Source organism: Carassius carassius, chromosome 17 (assembly GCF_963082965.1).
Source record: "Carassius carassius chromosome 17, fCarCar2.1, whole genome shotgun sequence".
NCBI classification, from domain to species: Eukaryota; Metazoa; Chordata; class Actinopteri; order Cypriniformes; family Cyprinidae; genus Carassius; species Carassius carassius.
Genome location: NC_081771.1, coordinates 15,821,487 through 15,844,070, shown reverse-complemented (window position 1 = coordinate 15,844,070; position 22,584 = coordinate 15,821,487). Strand labels below are relative to the sequence as shown.

At 36.6% G+C, this 22,584-nt stretch overlaps 1 protein-coding gene across 1 annotated transcript; it reads left to right on the top strand.

Annotated features, from left to right (window-relative positions):
• Positions 1-11,323: 11,323 nt before the first annotated feature.
• On the top strand, positions 11,324-19,614 carry LOC132161210 (sodium/potassium-transporting ATPase subunit beta-233-like). The gene is made up of 6 exons (XM_059571100.1): positions 11,324-11,544; positions 14,569-14,697; positions 16,834-16,986; positions 17,299-17,489; positions 17,645-17,728; positions 18,175-19,614. The coding sequence occupies exons 1-6, from the start codon at positions 11,451-11,453 to the stop codon at positions 18,430-18,432; spliced, it is 909 nt and encodes a 302-aa protein (XP_059427083.1). The 5' UTR covers positions 11,324-11,450; the 3' UTR covers positions 18,433-19,614.
• Positions 19,615-22,584: the final 2,970 nt, after the last annotated feature.

Sequence of the window (22,584 nt, the reverse complement as noted above, 5' to 3'; positions counted from 1 at the left end):
TAACTTGTCTTATCAATGATTGGATGCAAAGCAAACTTTGTACTAGCATAGCGACTAACTTAGCAACAAAGCCATAATGTGACAAGCTGAGTCATTAAACATTTGAAGACCTAAGCCAAAGTCAAAGTCGATATATTTATATTGTACAGGAGGAAAGTTTTTTCACTGTGCAAACATGTAAGGCCTCACCTAAAGCAGACATGTAACATAAAACAGTCCAAGAGAATGGCACAAGTTATTATGACAAATATTGACAGTATAAATATACTGTTGCAATATTGCTATTTAGAACACAATATATAGATGGTGGAAATGGGACCTGGTGCAGAGAACCAACTTATATTATATTATATTATATTATATTATATTATATTATATTATATTATATTATATTATATTATATTATATTATATTATATTATATTATATTATATTATATTATATTATATTATATTATATTATGAAATAATAAAGATTTTTTAACAATAAGGATTTATGCTAATATTCCCTAAATCCCATTTCAGATTTTTAAATTGCCTTGAATATTCACTTTTCCTATTTACATGCTCTCTACATTCCTTATCTTTGCACATCTTTACATTGCTTTGCCCGTTCTCTGTACTGTAGATCCCACCTTCTCAATACCCTTTCTGAGACACTGAGGACTGTGTGATCCACATGACTTTGTGTGCTTTCAGTATGCAGAAGCATTTTGGCCATTACAATTTGGACTTCTACATCATGCATGCACTGGTGTTTCCACTGACAGCTGATGTAATCTCTAATTGCATGCAACAGTCACTTTAAAAATAATACAACTGGTACCATACTGGTACCCAAAATGACTATATCATAACCACAGTGTCATCTGATATGGCCAAACACAGATATTGGTTAAAAACTTGAGCTAGTATAAGGAATCATTTGAGTAAAGTGAATGAAATTGTTAAGGACTTCTTGTCTGTGGGGGAATGGTAAAGTACATGCTTAATGTAAGGGCATGAGTTCAAGCCTGGCACCTTCAAGGGGAAATTTATGAACTTTAAGAGTCCTTTGCTGCTTCAGCACCTCTGATGTAAAGTACCGTTCTAGTAACAAATAATAAGATACACTTTACACGTTCTATGTAGGGCCTCTCAAAAAAACAAGATCCTCCGAAATAGCTCATAATCTTCTGTATCAGGTTATTATTGCACTGATTGTTTGCAGGTATCTGCAATGTAACGAGTAAAAAGTGTAAAAATCGTATTATTATGAATATCTTTATTTGAGAAGAACATAATTTTTACAATATATTAAAGTAATATTTAATGCCTATTAAAAAAAATTCACCTCATGCATTTAGGTGACCTACCTTTAACCATTTTCTTAAGCATTTTTACATTCTGTTCATATTAAAATAAGATTTTTTTTACAGTGATATGTGGAGACACCTTGTGTGCAAACATTAATATTAATAAGTATTTCTCCACCGTTTGGACTATGTTTTGTTCAAATTTGTGTTGCAGAGATTAATTCTGTCTGTCCTCATTTGGCACGGTGACTTTGATCTGTTTGGAGAAGCGCCACTCTTAAAGAGTGCGAAAATAAATAACTGTACATGTTCAGAAATAGTGTGAGAGTCACATCAAGTAGAGTTTCTGTTCAGTTTAAATGGAGCAGATCACAGTGATGTGTATTTTTAGATTGATCATTCCATAAAAAGCACCTTTATTTGGGACAGTGTGATGCAAACTTGTGAGTCTTCATTCATTGATTTTCTCCTGCTCTTCTCCTGTAGTTTTGATGTGCACTCATGTGTAACATTTACATTATTCTTCAATGCACAATAAGCTGAAGGTTAAATAATAATAATGATAATAATTATAATAATAATAATAACATACACAGAGTACAAACTCAACAATCAACATCAACCAGAATTTTTCCAGCAACACTAAAGTAAAAGAAGCAGGATAGTTCTCATCTGCTTTTTATTTGGACATCACTGATGCAACACTGTTTGCTCTTGTTTATATAGGCACAAAATGTTTGTGTCAGATAACAGTAAATTCGGAAAAGTATATTAATCATAACAGAATTTTAATAACGTGCTGCTATTGGCCTTTCGTTTTTCACAGAATCACAGATTATCCTTCAACCACCTTATATAAACACAAGCTCTTGCAGCACAGATGGTTTGCACAAAAATGCAATTTATAACTAATCAGGTTTTGTACAAATATGTACAAATATTTGTTGTTTAATTTTGTATAATATTAGAATCCAGTGTTCTGTAATGGAGAATGACTGATCCCTCTATAGGCCAAGCTGCATATAGTTTTTACAATGGATTGATGTGTGAACATTATGTCATGGGTGTTGCAGAGGAGCAAAAGGCCCTGAATGTGACATTAGCCTAAAAAGCTGCTAATGGCCCAAAGATTTAGTTTCCCTAATTACCCTCACAGCTGGCCCACTTCATTTACAAACCAAAGGAGCAAGGGCTGCTCCCCATCTGAAGAGATTTTAGTTAACAATAAGAGAATGATAAGGAAATAGGAGAAAAAAAAAGGTTTGTATACTACTCAGTGGGGATGGGATGTAAGAGTGTTTGCTATACTCAATTACATTAAAACTGTTTTAAAGGTGTCCTATTGTGCTTTTTCACTTTTTCAACTTTAGTTAATCTGTAATGTTGATGTTTGAGTGTAAAACAGATCTGCAAAGTTACAAAGCTTAAAGTCCACTTCAAAATGAAATATTTTATAGAACCGAAATCACTTTTCAAAAACTACAACGAACGACTCGTTTGGACTACAATGCATATTTTCCTGGATTTGTGATATCATCAATGGGACGAGACCTGGTTGAGCTGCACTAGAGAAGACAATGAGTGTTATCACTATGTCGGAGACACGCTAGCTTTTCCAAGGCAGATGAACTTAGACTGTTTACAATCATCCAGGTTTAAATCGCCCTCAAATTGATTTGATTTTGATGCAAAATTTACAATCTAAGAGGCATGACATTTCCCAACCAGGCACCGAGTGGTGCAAATCACAACACACACTGGCCCAGTTAACCAATCACAGCACATTTCATATTTCAGAAGGCGGGCCTTCATTTGATACAGGATCTATTCGAGTCGTTAATGCCAGACTAGGGAGAGAGGTGTTGTAATGATGTAAAATATGTGAAAAATTATGTTTTTTTCAAACAACCTAATATGAGTGCCTGTTCTAGTACACCCCCAAAACAAAATTAAGACTTTTTAAAAGAGCATAATAGGACCCCTATAAAACTTTTTTCATTTTGCATTTGCAATTCTTCCTCTGTTGTGTCTTCTTGCCACTCTATAAATTATATAAATAAAATAAAATATATAATAAGCCAAATCCTCTCTGTGTGGTAGTAATGAATTTGTTAGGAGCCAAAATATGTCAAAATATGTGTCCTGTACTTGTAAGTATGTAAAACAGAGAAATTAGAAAAATGCATATATGCAAACAAAAACACGTTTCATTTTTTTATTACTTTTTTATGTTTTTATAATAAATATCATTGTTTAGTCACAGCATAGCTGTATTGTCTTTCATATGCTGCATATGATATGCATTATCTGCACCACAAAAGAAATTAATCATAATGCAATGATTGTCGTGCATCAAAACTTTGGCAATTGACAACATTTGAAACATGGAAATTAAAATTTTAAATGATAATTTAGCTGCAAGTAGAGTGCAACATGTGGCTGCAGAAACTCATTTTGCACGAGGTTGTGGTTATCATACGTTACACGGCTGTCTCTTAAGTGGCACACTTTCAGGAAGAGAAAACTGCAGTCTGTTTCCTCTCTTGTGTGACTGCACACAATTATCTCCACCCCTTTGACCAAAATATAAACCAGCACTACCTCTGCTTATGTTCTGCCTCAGTCATATATTTTTTTTGTAATGGTCAAATATGACTTTTACAAAAAATATATTTCAAATAAACACTGAACTTGCTATTCATCAAAGAATCCTAAAAACAACCCTGTTTGAAAAACAACAACAACAAAAACAGCATATGTTGGTTAGGTATATTTTGGCATGGCACCTGGTTTGAGCTGGTTTTAGCTGTTCCTGAGCAAAAACTAGTTGCTTAAGACTAGCTTAGGACCAGCTTAAACCAGCTCATAACCAGTTTATAACCAGCTCAGAACCAGCTTAAAGGGGTCATATATGACATTGCTAATAAAAAAATTGAAATTGCATCGTATGACCCCTTTAAACCAGATTATGAGCAACTAAGGACCATCTTAAACCAGCTCATATACCAGCTGGCATGCTTCAAAACATATAACCAGCAAAAATCTATAGCAGCAGGGCAGTGTTCAACAATATAAATAAAATATAATATTTAATATTTATTTGTATCATATCATACTTTAATTTCAGGAGTTTTTCAGGTATAAAAATTCCTGTAAAGTATTTAGTATATGTAAAAAATAAAAATAGGGCAGTACTGTTTTCTAGAACAAGGGTTTGTTTTTCTGCAGGACCTGTTTTGATTAATGGAGCTCACTGATGAATTTAAAGAGTCAAAAGGCCAACATGCATTAAAGAGTTCTTAAAAAAAAAGAAAGCACTTGCCTGACTCCAGGGCACCCACCTCATTAGAGCAATGGATCATGGTTTCTTGGAAGAAGTGTTGAGAGTCTTTGTGAAGGCGGGGGGCAATTTTACTGTAAGCTGCCTTGACAGGGGAATAATAGGAGAGAAGGGCATGACGGGTGAAAAACTAATCATACCTCAGAAGACTTTTAGAAGGCTCTTGCCATTTTTGTTTCTCTTCTACTCATTCTTTTTTCATTCAAATAAAAAAAATTTGTCACACCAAAGAGTCATCAACAATCTTATGAAACAGCAGAAGACACACATCTTCCACAAACAATTTACCACTCAAATACTTTGTGAACCAAGGCACTTACTGGAAAAAAAGAATACTGGCTCTGTGACAAATGAGTGTTGCTTTTTGCAGTTTCATCATTTGTAAGTCACTCTGGATAAAAATGTCTGCTAAATAAATAAAGGAAAATTTAAATTGTTTTGTTTTTGTAAATGGTAGGCTGAATCTGGAATGGAATACTAAGCTTACTATTTTTGCAATATAGTATGCTAGCAGAGAAAGAGAGAAAGAAACTTTTTCATTATTTACTCAGCCTCATGTTGTTCGAAACCTGAATGAATTAGATTTTTTCTTTCTCTGAAACAGAAAAACAATTTTGTTTTTAAAGATGTTGGTAACTGAATTTTACTCTGGTATTTTACTATGGAAGCCAATGGCTACAATCAACTGTTTGGTTACCAATATTAATAAGAAACGTCATGAAATGATAATAATAAGAAATGTAGCATATTGGTGGCATTTTCAAAGAACAATGCAAAACCGTGACATTTAATTTACTGACTTGCCAGCAACCCGCCAAATTAAAAGCTTGCTGAAGTTGGAAAATGATGACTATTATTAATTATTTTTTAATAGATATATTTAATGCTCCTGCACTTAATTATGTTTTCGAAACCAAATTATAGAATTAGTATGGTATGTACGATCATCAATGATTTAGGTTTAGTGTTGAAAGATTTGACAGTGGTCTTTCAGATGCACTTTCATTCACTCCTCTCCATTGATTACTATGACCTTGTGATATCCTCTGTCTCACTGGCCTAGGGATCTCACATGGCTGGGTGACTAGTGCAATACATTAAAAAAGCCACCATGCAAGGGCGGAGTCTATGTGGTCTGTTTGTTGGTGGCTTACTACACAGAGGGGTCTAGATTAGATCCACATAACCACAGCACAATATTGACTTTTGTTTCTCTCACATGTCACTGTGGAGCAGCCTGTGAGCCTGTGAAGTTAATCTGCCAAAGGAGAAGATCTTTTTGTTTAACTTCCAGTGATTTATAGTGACAGTTTGTGTAGATTTTCTGTTTCTATGTGACTGAATATCCATAACCTGCTCACAAAATCTGCTCACCCTTAATATGATGTTACATGAGCTTTGTGTGAATCACTCTCCTCACTTACAGAGTGTTTATCAGATGGTGGAGAAAACTGACAGGTGTGCTTTTATGCTTTCAGTTTATTATTACATTACACTCAGATGCATGGATAACAACAAAAACAGATTAATTTGCAACTGTAGCCTATGCAGAATTTTACAGTATTTACATGGCACAATGCAGTCACATAGCATAAGGTTAATCGCATTAGCATCAATTGCAAGCTCACACATAGATGCACACATTAAATAAAAATAAATGATGGTAGCACAGTGCATACAGCCGAACGCGTGCCATTTTTGGAGCAGGAGGGTTATTGATTATGCAGTCAGTCTGGCCCACACTTCCCTCAGGCTTTGTCCCTCACTGGGAGCCTGCGCTGGGTTGACTGTCTCTTCATCACTTCCCAGATCTCTCCTCTAATTGTGTATTGGGAGATAAGCTCAGGAACCCCGCTGACCTGCTGGCAGAAACATGAGGCGGGAGAGTAGAATAAATATACGTGACAGAAACTACATCTACATTAGTGGCACCTAAAAGCTTCCTGCTATGCTCAGTTTGCACAACATATAGGTTAGCTGTTACGTCACCAGTGAGAATACTGATATACAATATGCTGCTGCTGCTTCTTACATTTTTTTTAATTAAATATGATTATTTTTTAAAGATTTTTTTTTATTTATTTGCAATTCTGAGTTTATATCTTAAAATTTGTCCTCATTTATTGTAAGAATGAGTTTATATCTTGCAATTCTGCCTTTTTTATGGAAAAAATTGTTACTTTGTGACTTTTTTTTCTTTCTCAGAATTGTGAGTTAAGACCGTTCTTTGTAATAAATCACTTTTTTTCTCAGGAAAAAGACAAAATTGTGAGATATAAACATAATTGTGTGAGAGAGAAAAATAACAGTTGTGGTTATATAGATCTCCAGTGTTGAAAACAAGCTTCCATATTAAATTAACAAATTAACATTAATTGTTTAATTTTAACCCATATGGGTTTTTTTTTTCAAATCCCACAACATATTTACATTTACATTTATTCATTTAGCAGACGCTTTTATCCAAAGCGACTTACAGATGAGGACAGTGGAAGCAATCAAAAACAACAAAAAGAGCAATGATATATAAGTGTAATAACAAGTCTCAGTTAGGTTAACACAGTACACGTAGCATGGGATTTTAAACAATATAATAAAAAAATAATAAAAAAAGAAAACCGATAGAATAAAAAAAGAATAGAGCAAGCTAGTGTTAGAGATCTTTTCACATATACACACACACACACACACACACACACACATATACAATTGCATAATAAATGAAAAGAAAATAGAATACAAAAATATTAGAAAGGTAGTTAGATTTTTTAAAAGAATAGAATTAGAATAGTGAGTGTTAAAGTTAGAGGGTCAATATTTATTATTCATATTTATTTCCATTTTGAATCCTGAAGCCTCTGGACCCAGTTTGTGCAGTATCAACTTTGGTGCAGCTCATGCATAAAGCAATTAGGCGTAATTTGTTTTTAGAGGACTTCAGTCTACAGAGAGACTGGTACGTACACATTATAGGGTACATTACTTCTCTCTATATGTCTCATTATAAAGGCCATCCTGACTGCATGGCTGCATTCATACTGTGTCCTGATGTGGCTGCAGATGAAACACACAGCAGTAAACAAAGCAGCCCAGAATATATGAGAAAGTTCTGAATGAATGAATGAATGAATGAATGAATGAATGAATGAATGAATGAATGAATGAATAAATAAATAAATAAATAAATAAATAAAAGACTTCATTAGACAAGCCAGTGTTTTAAGTCATGGTAAACTATACAAATACATCAAGTGCTATAAGTGAATTAAATTCAAATATCTGGGGTCAATAAGACTTTTTTTATAAATGTGTATCTTTTTTCAGCAAGGATTAATTAAATTGATCAAAAGTTACAATAAAGACATAAAGAGGATGTTCTTTCTATTCATCAAAGAATCCTGAAAAACGTATTATGTTTTCCAAAAGGGCAATGATAAAAAGTGCCATAACTATTCTCACTTTTTGAATATGATTGCTTTACCAAATAAGTCCATTTTTAATATGCACAATATTTTATTTTTTATTTTTTTATGAATATAAATAATTATGAATTCAAAATAAAGTTCAGAGGTTATTACCAGCTCAATTGCTTATCATGTTCACAGATAATAATAATAATAAGATACAATAATCCCTTCACAGTTTTACACTGGACAAAGCCAGTTTCAGCTCACTTTCATAAACCTACTCATCATCAGTGCAGCAACTAGTGATTTAAACGCTCTAGATATGCTACTCTGAGAGGATAAATGTGGTCATTTTATTATTCTGAGCTATTAGAATATACAAAATGTAAGTTCTGCATTAATAAAAAAAGAAAAAAAAGAAAGAAAAAAAATAGGCCTATATATATACAAAATGTTTCCTTTTCCAGCCTGAAGTTGCATTCCAGTCAAAGGCTCTATGTAAATATAACATAGAGGTGGTATGACACATCTCCTGCTCCACCAAAACACAAACATGATGCAATGTTTTAGATATAAGGAATCTTTATATCTTTATAAGTATATTTAAAAGGTATGCTAAATTAGAACTCTTTCTGAGTCTTGATTCTCTCATTCTCTCATTAACTGTTGAGCTCATGACAGCTAATAATCTTGGAAAATTATGATGCACTAAGCACAAATAACAACTTCACAAAGCTCTGTCACCCTCCATTTAGTCATTTACTGTAACGCTTACTTCTACACGACTGAATTTGTCACTGCAGTGCACACCACTGTCAGCTGAGGTTGAGAGATATCCATCTCAGGCACATTAGAGGCCAGGGGAAAAACCCTTATCACCATCCATACTCTCTACTGGCAATGTGAACCAGTGTCGTTACTAAGATAAACACAAAAACGTCAGAGGCTCCAGGCAGCCTTTGAGACTATCAGGCTAGATATATTTAATTGGATCACAACTGTGTTCTGCAGAAATAAAGAAAACACTCCTGGTGCTCGATGATGCACTGGCTGTGAGGGAAAGCTACGACTAAGAATAGGCATCAAAGGGCTCAACACACTATCTGCACCTCAGCTTGTCAGCTTGTAAAGAATTGTTCTGAAGTTGAAAGTAATGGCAGAGTTTACTTAGTGTCTAAAGGATGGGGAACAGACGAGCATGTCTGCTTTCTGTTCAAGAAGCATGCCATCTTTCCGTGCCAGTGCACAGGTATGACAATGTTGATGAACTGGGGTCTAGCAGTTAATGCGCATGCCACATTCAATCAGCAATCTATACTGGAATGAAGCACCTCCTGGACTTGCCAATAGCCTGATCTATGTAAATACAGAGCCTTTTCCTTCTTACTAACCAGGAAGCATCAGCAGAAATTAGCTGATGTTTATGTCAGGTAAATGATCTTCTCAAGTACATTTCTTTATCATTTACTTATGTCATTACAAACCGTTTTGCATTTCATTTTTCTGCTGAACACACACACATACACACAAACTGGATCTTTTTGTCCATGGAATGAAAGGAGAAATATATATATATATATATATATGGTCTGTATTATAGCTGAACTATTTTGTTTTTTATTTCAGTCAATGCATATTTATTAATAGACTGATTGTGGCTTTAATTTTAGTTTTAGTTAGTTATCTTACCTACTTAGTTATCTATAATAACCCCACTGACTATCATTGCATGGACAAAAACAGGAGAAACATGGTTTAAATATCTTTTGTTGTGTTCCACAGAACAAAAAAAGAAAAAAAAAAAGCATAAAATGTAGACCAACATGATGATATATAGACCTACATTTTTTGGTCAACTACTCTTTTAAAATTACAAACGGAAATGTATGGGAATAAGTTATATTAACCTAGCAATTATTTTAGCTTATTCACAAATTTGACCATTATAATAGAAGTTCAGAGATGACGCATTTATTCTTTTCTTAATGAAAGTCCTTTGGGCTATGCTTCAAAAGGCGTAATGAAATGTACGGCAGTGAAAGGAATTATATGGATTACAGGAGGCCCAGTTGAAGCACCTGTGTGCACTTGTTTGAAGCTCCACACCCATAACATTAATACAAGCACCTTCTGCTGAGGATTTATTAAAATATGCTGCAATTCAAACATACACTGTCTAAACATCACATGTTTGTATTACTTACACATTCATATTTACATTTACCCGATCAATTCAATGTAATTGTGATGTATGGAGGTTTTGGGGTCAAACAGACCCCCAACCCCACAGCGAGAACCAGTAATCCCAGCATGCAGGATTTAATACCTGCAAGGATTGACACTTGTTGGAGCTTGTCTATGACTTATGAGAAAGAAAAATGAGTGAAATGACCTATATTCTGAAGAGACTGAAACTCTATGGCTCAGTGAGTGTGTACAGGCTTGGTGTAGGTGGGTTCACCTCTCTGCTTCTGTTGCCTCCCACAAATGACCTTGAATGGAGCACAGATCACATACTTGAACTTGAATCTTCCACAGGTCATCGGGAAAATGTTTCCTCCCCTTAACAACACACACACACACACACACACACACACACACACACTCACATTTATGTCCATACACATTCGATCTCTAAAAAGTGAAGAAAATGTGCTTTGTATCATAGCGCCATCTGTACTTTCGTGAAAGCTACATGAGTAAATTCTATTATTTTATAAAAGTATTTTGATCACTTAAACTGTTTTCTCATTAACTTCTTAGAGCAACGACAACAATCTCCTTACAAAAAGTACTTTGGCAGTACCATGGTGCAGTGATGGTTTCAGATAGCAGTACCAAAGTATTTTGATATGAAATTCATATATCATGGTTTTTATATGGTATTTTAAGGTAGGTCTTCTTCCAAGAATAACATGGTACTACCTTGGTACATGTTCAAAAAAACTAACATTAGGATAGGCTTACATGTCCAAAAAACAATCATGGTAGCACCTTTGTACTTTATTGCCATTCAAGCAGTCAGATATACAGGTGGATTTACATATTACATTGTTTTAAGGTATTAAGACATGATAATCTGTCATTCTGAGGTAAAGAACACAGTTCAGAGTTTGAAAGAAACAGCACTGAACTGCTCGTGCCAGCATGAATTCCACCCCCGTTTACGAGTTGTTACGCAAAAGCAAGTCGATCTGTGATTGGTCCGAATCTGCCCTCCTTCTTTTGAAGGTAATTTATTAAAAGAGCCGATGGGCGGAGCCAAACTCGGACTATATATTGAGTGAGTACAAGCAAAGGTACCGGGTACGACTTTGTCCTTTTTTTCAACATTTAGTAAGGGGACAACATCGCTGTGAAGTCCATAAGGCCCGCTCAAACACCACCGAAAAGGGAACTAAGTAGAGAAAATGTCTGCAAATAAAAATGCTGATGGCGGATGGAAGACCTTTATCTGGAATTCTGAAAAGAAGGAATTTTTAGGACGCACAGGCTGCAGTTGGTGTAAGTGTTCTCGAGGTTGTTCCATCAGCGCCTCTCCTCCTGGAATAAACTCGTTTTTTCTCCTTTATTCGATGTTAATACTGATACGTCTCAACGTTAAAGACGGGTGAAATGACTACAGCTTGTTTCCTGACTGGAAAAAACTCCAACACCTGTTTGATCAGACCGAGTCGTGACTTTCGTTTTCAAAGGGAAAAACGCCTCGCGGTGGCGACTTGCTGTTATCATCAGATTATAATATTAACAAAAATATTCTCGTAAAAAAATTAAGCAAACGTTTAAGCGGTGTTCTAGTGCATAGAGTGTGCCGATAGAAACGAGTTATAGTCGTGTAATAGATGCATTGATCCGTGAATAAACACCTAATGAACCACAAGGTGGTGAAAATGGCAACTGAATGAAAAAAAGAAAAAGAAAAGATTGCTTTACACATACTGTTTTTATATTTGATCGAGGAGGTGTTTTGAAACGAAAAGGTCATTCTGAAGGTCGTGATACGGATGCTATTTTTGTTTGAAAGAGACTCTTCACTCATCTGAAATGGTCAGTAGACTGTCTGTTGCAGTAGTTGAAGAACAATTTGATAATGTTTGTTAGCCTCTAAATCAAATCAAACCTCTAAATCTGCTTGGAATCAAAATGGTTTAAGAGTTATAGCAGATGATTTTACGTCTGTCAATCTCTAAAGAACATCGAGTTAATTATAATTAAGCATAATTACTGTGACATGGATGGAAACAGTATTTTTACAGTGAAGTGTCAAATTACTTAAAAGCTGCAAGTGTCAGTCACAAACAAATGACATGAACGTGTTTGTGCAGGTGACTTAATACTGTCCTCAAGGTGACTCAAAAGTAATTTGGTCTGTTTAGTTTATGGCATACAGTTAGTGATAATCCAATTGGTTACAGATAATACTGATTCCTCTTCCTGCTTGCTTTGTAAATATACATTACATTAGTGTCTCAGTTGAATGTTTTTACCCTTATGAAAATTAACCATGGTTTTACTACAAATAAAACCAAAATACCATGGTTACTATAGTTAAACCATGGTAACCACAAATTAACCATAGTTTTGCTAAATTAACCATGGTTTAACCATGGTATTTGTAGTAAATCTGTGGTAATACATATGGTCGTCAACACACCAAAAAAACATGGGTTACTACAGTTTTACTATAATAAAACCATGGTTATTTTTCGTAAGGGTAAAGCGGGAAACCATCTGTAGCTGATAGTTTTATCAGTTTTTAACGCGTGTTTATCGCTATCCTCCTGCTGCAAGATTAACTTGTGTTTACATTTACTTCACTTGCAAATACCGGTTATTAAAAAGTTACATTATCCAGTAACCATAAGTTATAATGGAATGCTTTCATATTTATTAAGACTCAATAAGTTGTTTAACACACCTAGTTACGCAGTGAAAATAAGGGGAGCATCTTGGTTGAGGTTTTGGTTGAGTGACATGTGGAGTATCATGAGGGAGCCAGTCACATGTAGCTTAGCCCGCAAACTTAGGCTCCCTCCGTGCTTGAAGTTTCACTTTAAAATGAACAGAAATGCCTGCGGCAAGTTTCGTAGAGTGCTTTTAAAAATGTAAGAGTATTATAATTTGTATGGAATGAAAAAAAAATCGCAAACGCCGTTCAAACAAACCGTGCGAGTTGAGAAAGTATGCGGAGGCTAGCAATAGAGGAAGCGTTTTCACCGACGCGTACGCTTTCATTAAAACACTTATTATCAATTTAAAGAGGAGCTTTTGACTTCGTTGTGTCTATTTAACATCTTTCTGTTTTCATTGTTGTTTATTATGTCAAGGTGCTGCTTTGAATGAAAGATGTGTGATTCACGAACATGTATTGTTTTACACTATTTACTTAATTTAGTGAAAGCAATAAGGAGAATGAAGAGAGACTGAAGGGCATAGTTAATAGCTGTTGTATTGTTAACTTTTACGGTTGGCAATCTTCCTGAATGTGTGTTTAATAAGCTTCTAAAGCATCATAGGTGTTTAAAACACACAACTTATTATTTATACCCTCAGGGACAAGCTTCCTTCTCTGCCCACACTGAGACCACAACACGTGAAACCATTGTTTGTGGGACTGTATTCAAACTTGAATGTGTTTCCTGTAGATTTAAGAGGAGGCAAAGGTTTATTGCCAGGACAGAAGGAAAGGAAGTATAACAGCGTCATCCACACACGCACAAACTGACCCTTTTGTTTGGTGGGGACTAGTTTGAAGTGGTTGTTGGGGGCCGCTTTCAATGAAGCCCACAGATTGGCACAGAAAGTGATAGACAGGAATGTTATTCTTCAGTTCGCTTTCTGTTGTTGCGTCACACAGGGATGTGTGAGTTTTGAGTAAATGTGTGACTTTGCATGAAATGGCTGGGCTCAAAAGGCATTCTCAGCCTGGAAAATTAAGAGGGCCTAAGATTCCCAGATAAATTATCTGAAAAAAGAGAATTGTGAATTATGAAACCTTGTTTAAAATGATTTTTTTTTATTGAATTATGAATTCATTTCTATAATAATATTTTAATTTAGATTTTCATGAGTTACATGAGTTTCCCATAAGACAGCTGACTAGCTACTCTTTATTCTTAGTAATTTGGACACTGTTTAGTTTGTGGTGCTCTGTCACGGTAAAACTAAAGCAGTGAGAGATCTTTTCTTCTAAATGTACATCTGAGTGAAATGTATTATCGAATAAGAAAAAAGTGTTGAGTTTGGAATTGGTTCTTTCCATTAATTGCTGTTTGGATGGAAGCAGATCTGAAAGCAAACTTGCAGATGATTGTTTAAAAAAAAGGGGTTAAAAAATCAAGTTATGACATTTAAAAAATGGAGGGAAATTTTTGTCATTAAATGCTTTTCAAAACAAGACTGAATGTGGATACATTTAAGCGCCTTTATATAAGAGCTGTTTGTGGATACTCAATGTCATGACTCATTTTCTTCTTGTATATGCTCTGAAACATCCTGTTGTTTCATGATATATATTTTTCTTTTCAGTCAAAATCTTCATCTTCTACGTAATCTTCTATGGCTGCTTGGCTGGAATTTTCATTGGCACCATCCAGGCCATGCTCATGACTCTCAGCAACTTCAAGCCCACATACCAGGACAGGGTTGCACCCCCAGGTAATGAACCACATTTTATTGATATCAAAAATAATACATACCCAAAAGGGTTCAGAGATTGGGTACGATTTGCACATAAGCACTGTGAGAGTTAATCGCCAAACCAAAGAGATACAGAATGAACTACATGTACTTTAAAAGTTGTTTTGACTGTCAGGATTTTTGATAAGTATGATATGCGACATTGTAGTTGATGATTTTGACTAACATGGAAGCCATCTCATACACAATATGAACAATGTTTTTATGTCTTGTTCTTCATTACAGTTGTGTGGTAAACCTCTTTTTAAAGTGCATTTGAAACTGAGATTTGTTTGTTACCTGGTCAACAGGATTCACAAGAGGCCTTGTCTTACTTGCTTTTACAAGTAATAAAAGCAGCAGGAACATGTTATTCTTTAATAACGATATGGAAAAATGGAAAGAACAACCTGTTTTGGGGACATTCTCGTATTCACACACTCAAACTGTTCCATAATGCTTAAAGTCAGTTTTGTTTCTGCAAACCCTGTGACATTTCGGCAGCTCTAAAGGTCTGTCTGACCTCAGAGAGAGAGGGAGAAAGGGTGGAGGTGGCAGGAGTGTGAGGGAGGAGAAGGAGAGAGACACACACACACAGAAAGCCATTTTGACCTTCACACTCCCAGCTTGTCTGGCGAGGCTTCCCGTTTGTGTACTTAAAGCATAGTTGTTCCGCATTTACACACTTTGCTTGTCTTTGAACTGGTGTGTCTTGTAGTATTTCAGTCTGGGCTGGTGGTATCAAGGTAAGTAGTTTACAACAGGATCAGGGTTTATGGCTAAGCTTATTTTGCACAAACAATAATGTTTTGCAATTAAATCAGGGGGAAAAGGAACAGTGGAGAGCATTGTACACTGCATTTTCCATAATTCCTGTTAGGTTGCTTGTTGCTGCACTGCCAGCCATTCACCACACCAGCCATGCCAGTGAATGTTTGCATAGTGCACACTCCCGCCTTGGCATTACAGTTATCTGTCTTCGTTAAGGCCCAGAACCAAAAAAGCCTCTGCCAAGAAGAACCATTTCCCCTTTAAGAGAGGCAGCCCGTAAAGTCTAAAAAAAAAACATGAGTAGGAATGAAGTGGAGATCACCATGGTGTGCAGCTATTTGCTGCAAAGAAGGCCGGACATAGAAAAAATACGATGCCTGCATTCAAGTCCCACCTCCCTTTCAGGGGCTAAAAGTTTCCATTGTGTGACAGAAGCACGTGAGGTTGTGGAGAGGAGGAGGGGGAAGGCTGGGAGACTCTCACAGGCTCAAACCGGAGTCTTAAACGCGTATTAAACAATGTCCACATACATTTCCCATGTGCAGTAAGCCAGAAGCTCCTCTTTTGAATCAGCTGCAGCACATGCACAGAAGGTCATTACCAGTCTGTTGAAACAAAAATTGGCATTAAGCACAATATTAGGTTTCCATTTGCGTTTTCTTCTCTGCTGGCTCTACTCACGCCTCGCTTTTGGACATACATTTGAGCTGGTGGAAAATTACTGCCAAGCTGGGAATCTGAATAGCAAACTTCCATGACAATGAATGGACCGGCATTCACCGCTCTTGTAGCTGGAAGGAAAATCACTCTTCTAAATGTTCATTTTTATTGTTAACACCAATTCTGTCATGACAACTCTCAGAGGGATTGGCATGGCAATGTACAAGACAATATTAATGTATTTGGTCTTGGCGGAATAGATCTGCTACGCTGCTGCTACGGCAGAGCAACTACCAAAGCTTGCTACTGCCAATACATCCACAACAGTTTGCTGTGAGCATGTTAGAAATATTTCTGTAGCAAATATAACATACATGAAATAACCCCCATATAGCAAACACAAATCACCTCGTAGCAGATCTATACAGGTGGGGCTGGGGAAGGTGGAGGGTTTCTGAAGCAAGCTGCACTACGGCAAGCTACGGCAAGCCCTAGTCATATATTTGAATGCTGAGCAGTGAGCTCACTGGCTACCGATACAGAAGACCACCAGTCAGCTGTGCCATGTGATAATAATCTCATTAGGTCAGATTGAGTTAGACCTATCGGACTGCGCCATCTAGAGTTTCATGCCAAAACCCTGTATATGTTGGGCCACATTTAACCTTTCTGCTTTATTTACAGGCTTATCACACTCCCCACGCCCGGACAAAGCGGAGATCAGCTACTCGATCAAGGAAGAGAGTTACAAACCATATGTGGAACATATTAAGGCGTTTCTGAAAGCGTACAACACTGATAAACAGAGCGACTCGAACAAATTTGAAGACTGTGGAGGTACAACAAATTCTAAACTTATCTTTAAGCTATATACATCTAAATAAACCCAAGCTTTCATCTGTATTATTAAGTAGGTAAGCTAGAAAGGGTACAGTTCAGGAAGTGAACTCCTACATCACTCCCTAGTTCTGTGTCATAAGATCTTCATTCACAAGTCAACATTTCATGTTTCAGTCGCTGCTTAGATAGACAATTGGGGCTTTATTTGACCCATTTTACTGTCCTGGATGCCCATGCACTGTTGTAGTAATTACAGGCAAATACAGTTTTATTAGTCAGTAAATAAGTTTTAATGCGTTGCATGTTCAGAACAACTCAAGACCTATACGGATCGTGGACCTCTGGAGAGCGATGATGGTGTGAGGAAGGCCTGCCGCTTCGATAGAGCCTGGCTGAAGGATTGTGCAGGGATAGAACAGAAAGATGAGGACTTTGGCTTCAACGAAGGCAAGCCCTGCCTCATTGTTAAACTCAACAGGATTGTGAACTTTAGGCCACGGGTGAGTTATCCAGCATTTTGATTCACGATCATGCCATCAATATTAACCTACTTGTTTGCCATATACACCAGGTTCTTGCGAACAATTTTTGTTAGCCCCAGGCAACATTTACCTTAATGTTGGGATTATAACGCACTGCCATTCTTTCTCCACAGCCTCCAAGTTCAAATGATAGCATCCCTGAGCCAGCCCATCCTAACGTTCAGCAGAATCTGATTCCAATCCACTGCACAAACAAGGCAAGAAATACTTACAAAGCATCTTGGTAAAATGGCATTCTTGTGTAGAGATATATTGGTTAGATTCCTTTGTGTATTTTGTAACATCGCTTAATGTAATCTTGAGCAAAGATCAAAATGAATTTCTATTTTTTTCATTCTGTATATTATAACATTGAGACAATATATAGACAAAACATTATCAAATATCAGCTATAGTATCATGGTAGATTTGGATTTGTGCATGGGGAAGATACTTTCAATCAAGAAAACAATCAAACAAATTATGCTCTACTGTTTGAGCTACGAGAAGGCATTATTAATTATAACAATAATGGACTCGAATTTGAATATCAGTGCATCCCTATTCTTATCTTTTAAGTCCAAACAAAGAAATGTACACAGCGATGCAGAACTCAATACTCCAAGTGCCATAGTGATCTAATACTAATTCTGGTTGTCAACAGAGAGAAGAGGATGCAGAACATCTTGGACCAATCGAGTACTTCGGGCTGGGGCCTGGCTTCCCTCTCCAGTATTATCCTTACTACGGCAAGCTGCTACATCCCAATTACCTCCAGCCTCTGGTGGCCGTCAAGTTCCACAACATCACTAGAGGTTACGAAATGCGCATAGAGTGTAAAGTATACGGAGAGAACATCTATTACAACGAGAAGGACCGGTATCAGGGACGTTTTGACATCAAAATCACCATCAACTCATGACCTTAGCTATGGAAATAGCACTTTTATTCTGCCCATTTCAAAAAACAGTAATTTCAGATGAATAAACAAAGACAAGTACAAATTCAATTGGGAAAACAACTACGACAACTAGTCTTGAACAAAGTTTCATAACATACGGGACCTACACTTAATCTGAACGCTTTCCACTTGCTTTCTCTGCATGTCTAGGGTTAGAATGTAAATTACAGGAAGAGTAGCAATAGCAAAGTATTTATTCTGCTGTAAATGCGAATATTCCGTGAGCCATGGGACGTTCATTTATTACTGTAAATTATAATTCCACTACTGATGTAGCGAGCAGTGTTTCTGTCCCCTGAGTATTTCTGCCTAGTGTGGTCTCTTTAGATTTTATGGAGTGTGCAGTGCAGTAGTCGCATACAATGGTCCTTTCCAAGCCATGATGTCATTTCTGTTGTCTTATGTGAGAAAGCCTTAGCGGTCCAAGGTGTGTGTGTGTGTGTGTGTGAGAGAGAGAGAGAGAGAGAGAGAGTGAGTTTGAGTGTGAATGTGCATATTCGTCTACTTAAAAACTGAAAATACTGGCATGGTACGCTCTGAACTTCCCAGGTCTGTGTGTGTGTAAGTGACTGCACTCCGTTCAAACCTTTTCTTTCCTTTTCTTTCCATCTTTTCCATTGATTGTGGGGGATATATTTTTACATCACCTTTTGACTTTTTATTTGAAATCTTGCAATTTGGGAAACTGGGGCTAATGACAATTCTATGTAAGGCTTTTATTTTCCTTTACTACTAAGTGTAGAATTGTGTGTCTAGTCTGGAGGATTGAAGTGGCCAGTGGTCACCATGGCCATTTTTTTTTTTTTTTTTTTTGGAGACATCACATGACGTGGTGTTACTTTCTAATGAATGTTTTAGCCATTTTCATGGTGGAAGAATTTTATATTTATGCAGTTGTACAATTTTTTTTCAGCAGGAGAAAGTGTAATGTAATGAATCCAAAAACCAAAGTCACTGGTCAAAGGTTAGAAACCTATCAGATGCTAAGCAGTACCCCATGTAATAGGAAATTTTGTTTTGTTGTTTAAAGTTCTTAAAAGTCACTGTTGGACATCAGAACACTTGTCAAGAATTGCATTTGCTCTTGTAATGTTATTTAAATCTGGGTAAGACCTAAGAAGAAATAAATGGACAGACAACTGAGGTATTGTCTTTCAAGTGGTCTTTATTTAAATAACTGCTGGATAGATGTTTCCCACGGTTGCGTCACCCATCTAAAATCTTACAGAAATACTGAACCTGAAAAACAAATTCCCACAATTCATTCCAAGCTTCCATAATGACACTGACAAAAGATCAAAACCAAGACAAAAATACACACTATAAACGCACTATGTACTGTCTGAAGTATGAATTAGCATCCAACTGTCCCAACATGGGAGTCCTTTAAGGAAACCGGTGGCAGTTGAAGAACACTACACAATGTTTTGTGCAGAATTTTGCCCTGACACTAGTTTTCAAATGTCAAAGCTAATCTGCTAACTTTAAGATTTTTAGATTTCAAACAAAATCCTTGTGTATAATGATTCTGATTCCATCCAGTCGCAGGATATAGAACATCATAATTTAACTCATTTTAGAAAACACTGTTTTTATTTATAATTTTCATTCCCAGCAACAATACAAATGTTTCTGTGTGACCTGTTAGACATTTGTGTATGATACCTAGTTTTAATCTGTAAGCAGGTCTGTGCAGATTTTAAAAGTCATGTAGTTTATCCCAGCTTTAAAGGGATAGTTCACCCAAAAATGGAAATTCTATCATTAAGTACTCACCCTCATGTCATTCCAAACCTGTAAGACATTCATTTTATCTTTGGAACACAAATTAAGATATTATTGATGAAATCTTAGGAGCTTTTTGACCCTCCATAGAGAGCAATGCAACTGAAATGTTCCCAGGTCCAGAATGTCCATGTAATATCAGTAGTTCAACTGTATTTTACAAAGCTACAAGTAAAATTTTTGTGCGCAAAAAAATAAATAAAGTAACAACTTTATTTAACAATTGTTCTCTTCCAAGTGACTGTCTTTCGCTATTATTGAAAGTACCAGGACACATGCGCATGCATTCCTCTGCTCGTAAACAAGGCTCAGCACATGTGTCGTGGTACTCTCGATAATGGTGGAGAATGGGACGAGGAGGAGAAGAATTGTAAATGAAGATAAATGAAGGTCTTACAGGTTTGGAACAGCATGAGGGTAAGTAATTAATGACAGAATTTTTATTTTTGGGTGAACTAACTTCTCAAGTGCATTAAGAGTCCAATATTTTACACTTAGTTTTTTTTCTACTCGCACTTATTTATACAAAAAATGGCATAGAATAGTGCATAAGTATGTGAATAGGGAGTGTTTAATAAATTACAATGTCTTACATAAAAAAAATGGTGTTAATTTGAGAAGCACTTTTAGCACTTCATCAAACCTGAGCATCAGCTCAGCAGCTTGTTTTACTTTCAAACAAATGACTTTCCCTGAATTGTGTCTGTTACGGCAGCCGGCGTCTGTGCTGGGCCTCTGTGAGGCCTGAGCTCTTGGAATGTCATGGCTGAGTCGGTCAGCAGGCAAATGATTAACAAGGGGCCATTTGTGCTAGGAGGCTGGACAGATCAGGAGTTGTGCACATCAATGACGTCCACTGGGCCAAACCCACTCCTTGGCATAACAATGGCTTTTTTACCCGCCTGTTTTCCTTCCTGGAGCCGGGCTGTGGGTCTGCTCGGCCCACTGCGGACAGTCATGAGACCTTGATGCCATTTTGTTCTGGGCTGCATAACCATTTGTGGGATCCAGAAATATTTTTGAAGGCAAACAAACTTCCTCAAAATGAGACTGAATACAAAACGTGACTGTGTGGCTCTTGCATATCATTTGAATGATATTTGCTTGAGCTCACCATTCAGTATCCCGTCATCCGGGTCAGTGCAGTGAACTGCATTCTGCACTTTGTTTTTGCCGTAGAGCGCTCGTAAAGTGGTGGGCTGAAGGTGGCGTGCAATTTCCTGTGTGGAAACAGAAGACATAACGTGATGCCAGCTCCTTGATGGGTTACAGTAAGAACAATGGAGCATATGCTTTGAACAGGTTTTCCTTGGTAGAACAACTGGATAAGGCACAGGTGACGACGCATGTGCTGTGATGGTTACTCGTGCTCAACGCGCTGCTACGAGATCACATAATGTCACATTCTATCCAGGGAATCAGGTTACTCACACATGCTTGTTCACATTACTGCAAACATCAGCTTCCTAAACAGTCCTCTTTGAGACACTTGGGAGTCACACAAAAACTCACAAGTAACTAAAACAAACAACCTTTCAAAAACGGTATAAAATTGGCCCCTAAAAAGTGCATATTAGTTTCTCAGAGTAGTACCTTTGTACCCTTAAATGGACTGTTGATGGTAACGACTGAATTCCATAGTAGGAAAAATATATATACTATAGAAGTCACTGGTTACCATCAACTGTTTGGATACCAACATTTTTCAAAATATCTTATTTTGTGTTCAACAGAAGAAAGAACCTCATACAGGTTTGGAACAAGTGGATGGTGAGCAAATGATGACAGAATTTTCATTCTGGAAGTGAACTAATCCTTTAAGTTATTATTATCTACCTTTTTTTCAGAGAGTGGGTCATAATATCAAAATGATTATCAGTTTATTTGATGGACACTTGGACAGCATTTAAATATCAGTGGATCCCAAATGAAAATAAGTTCATTCAGAACTGTGACATTATTTGTGTGAAACCCAACCTTCTGTGTTATTTTCTTTGGTCAAGCCTGAAATTAACACCAGGCTGGCAAAGAACAGGCTGCTTTGGGCATGCGGTCATCTAGCAAAAAACAGCAAAATGGTAGCAGAGGAATACAAGACTTGAAAGTGTCCCAGTCAGGACTTCAGACACAAGCAACAAAATGGGACTAATGTAGTGGAGTGTAACGGTATAAGTGATTTTTAAAATACACGATAATCTTTACAAAGGTGCACAAATGTTAAACAAATACTCCTCCTTTGCCACTACAGCGTGACAGAAGTTCAAGGGGTCTTGGCTGGGTTTACTTTGAGTTTATATTTCACTGCCCTTTCAACAGAATGTTGGATTA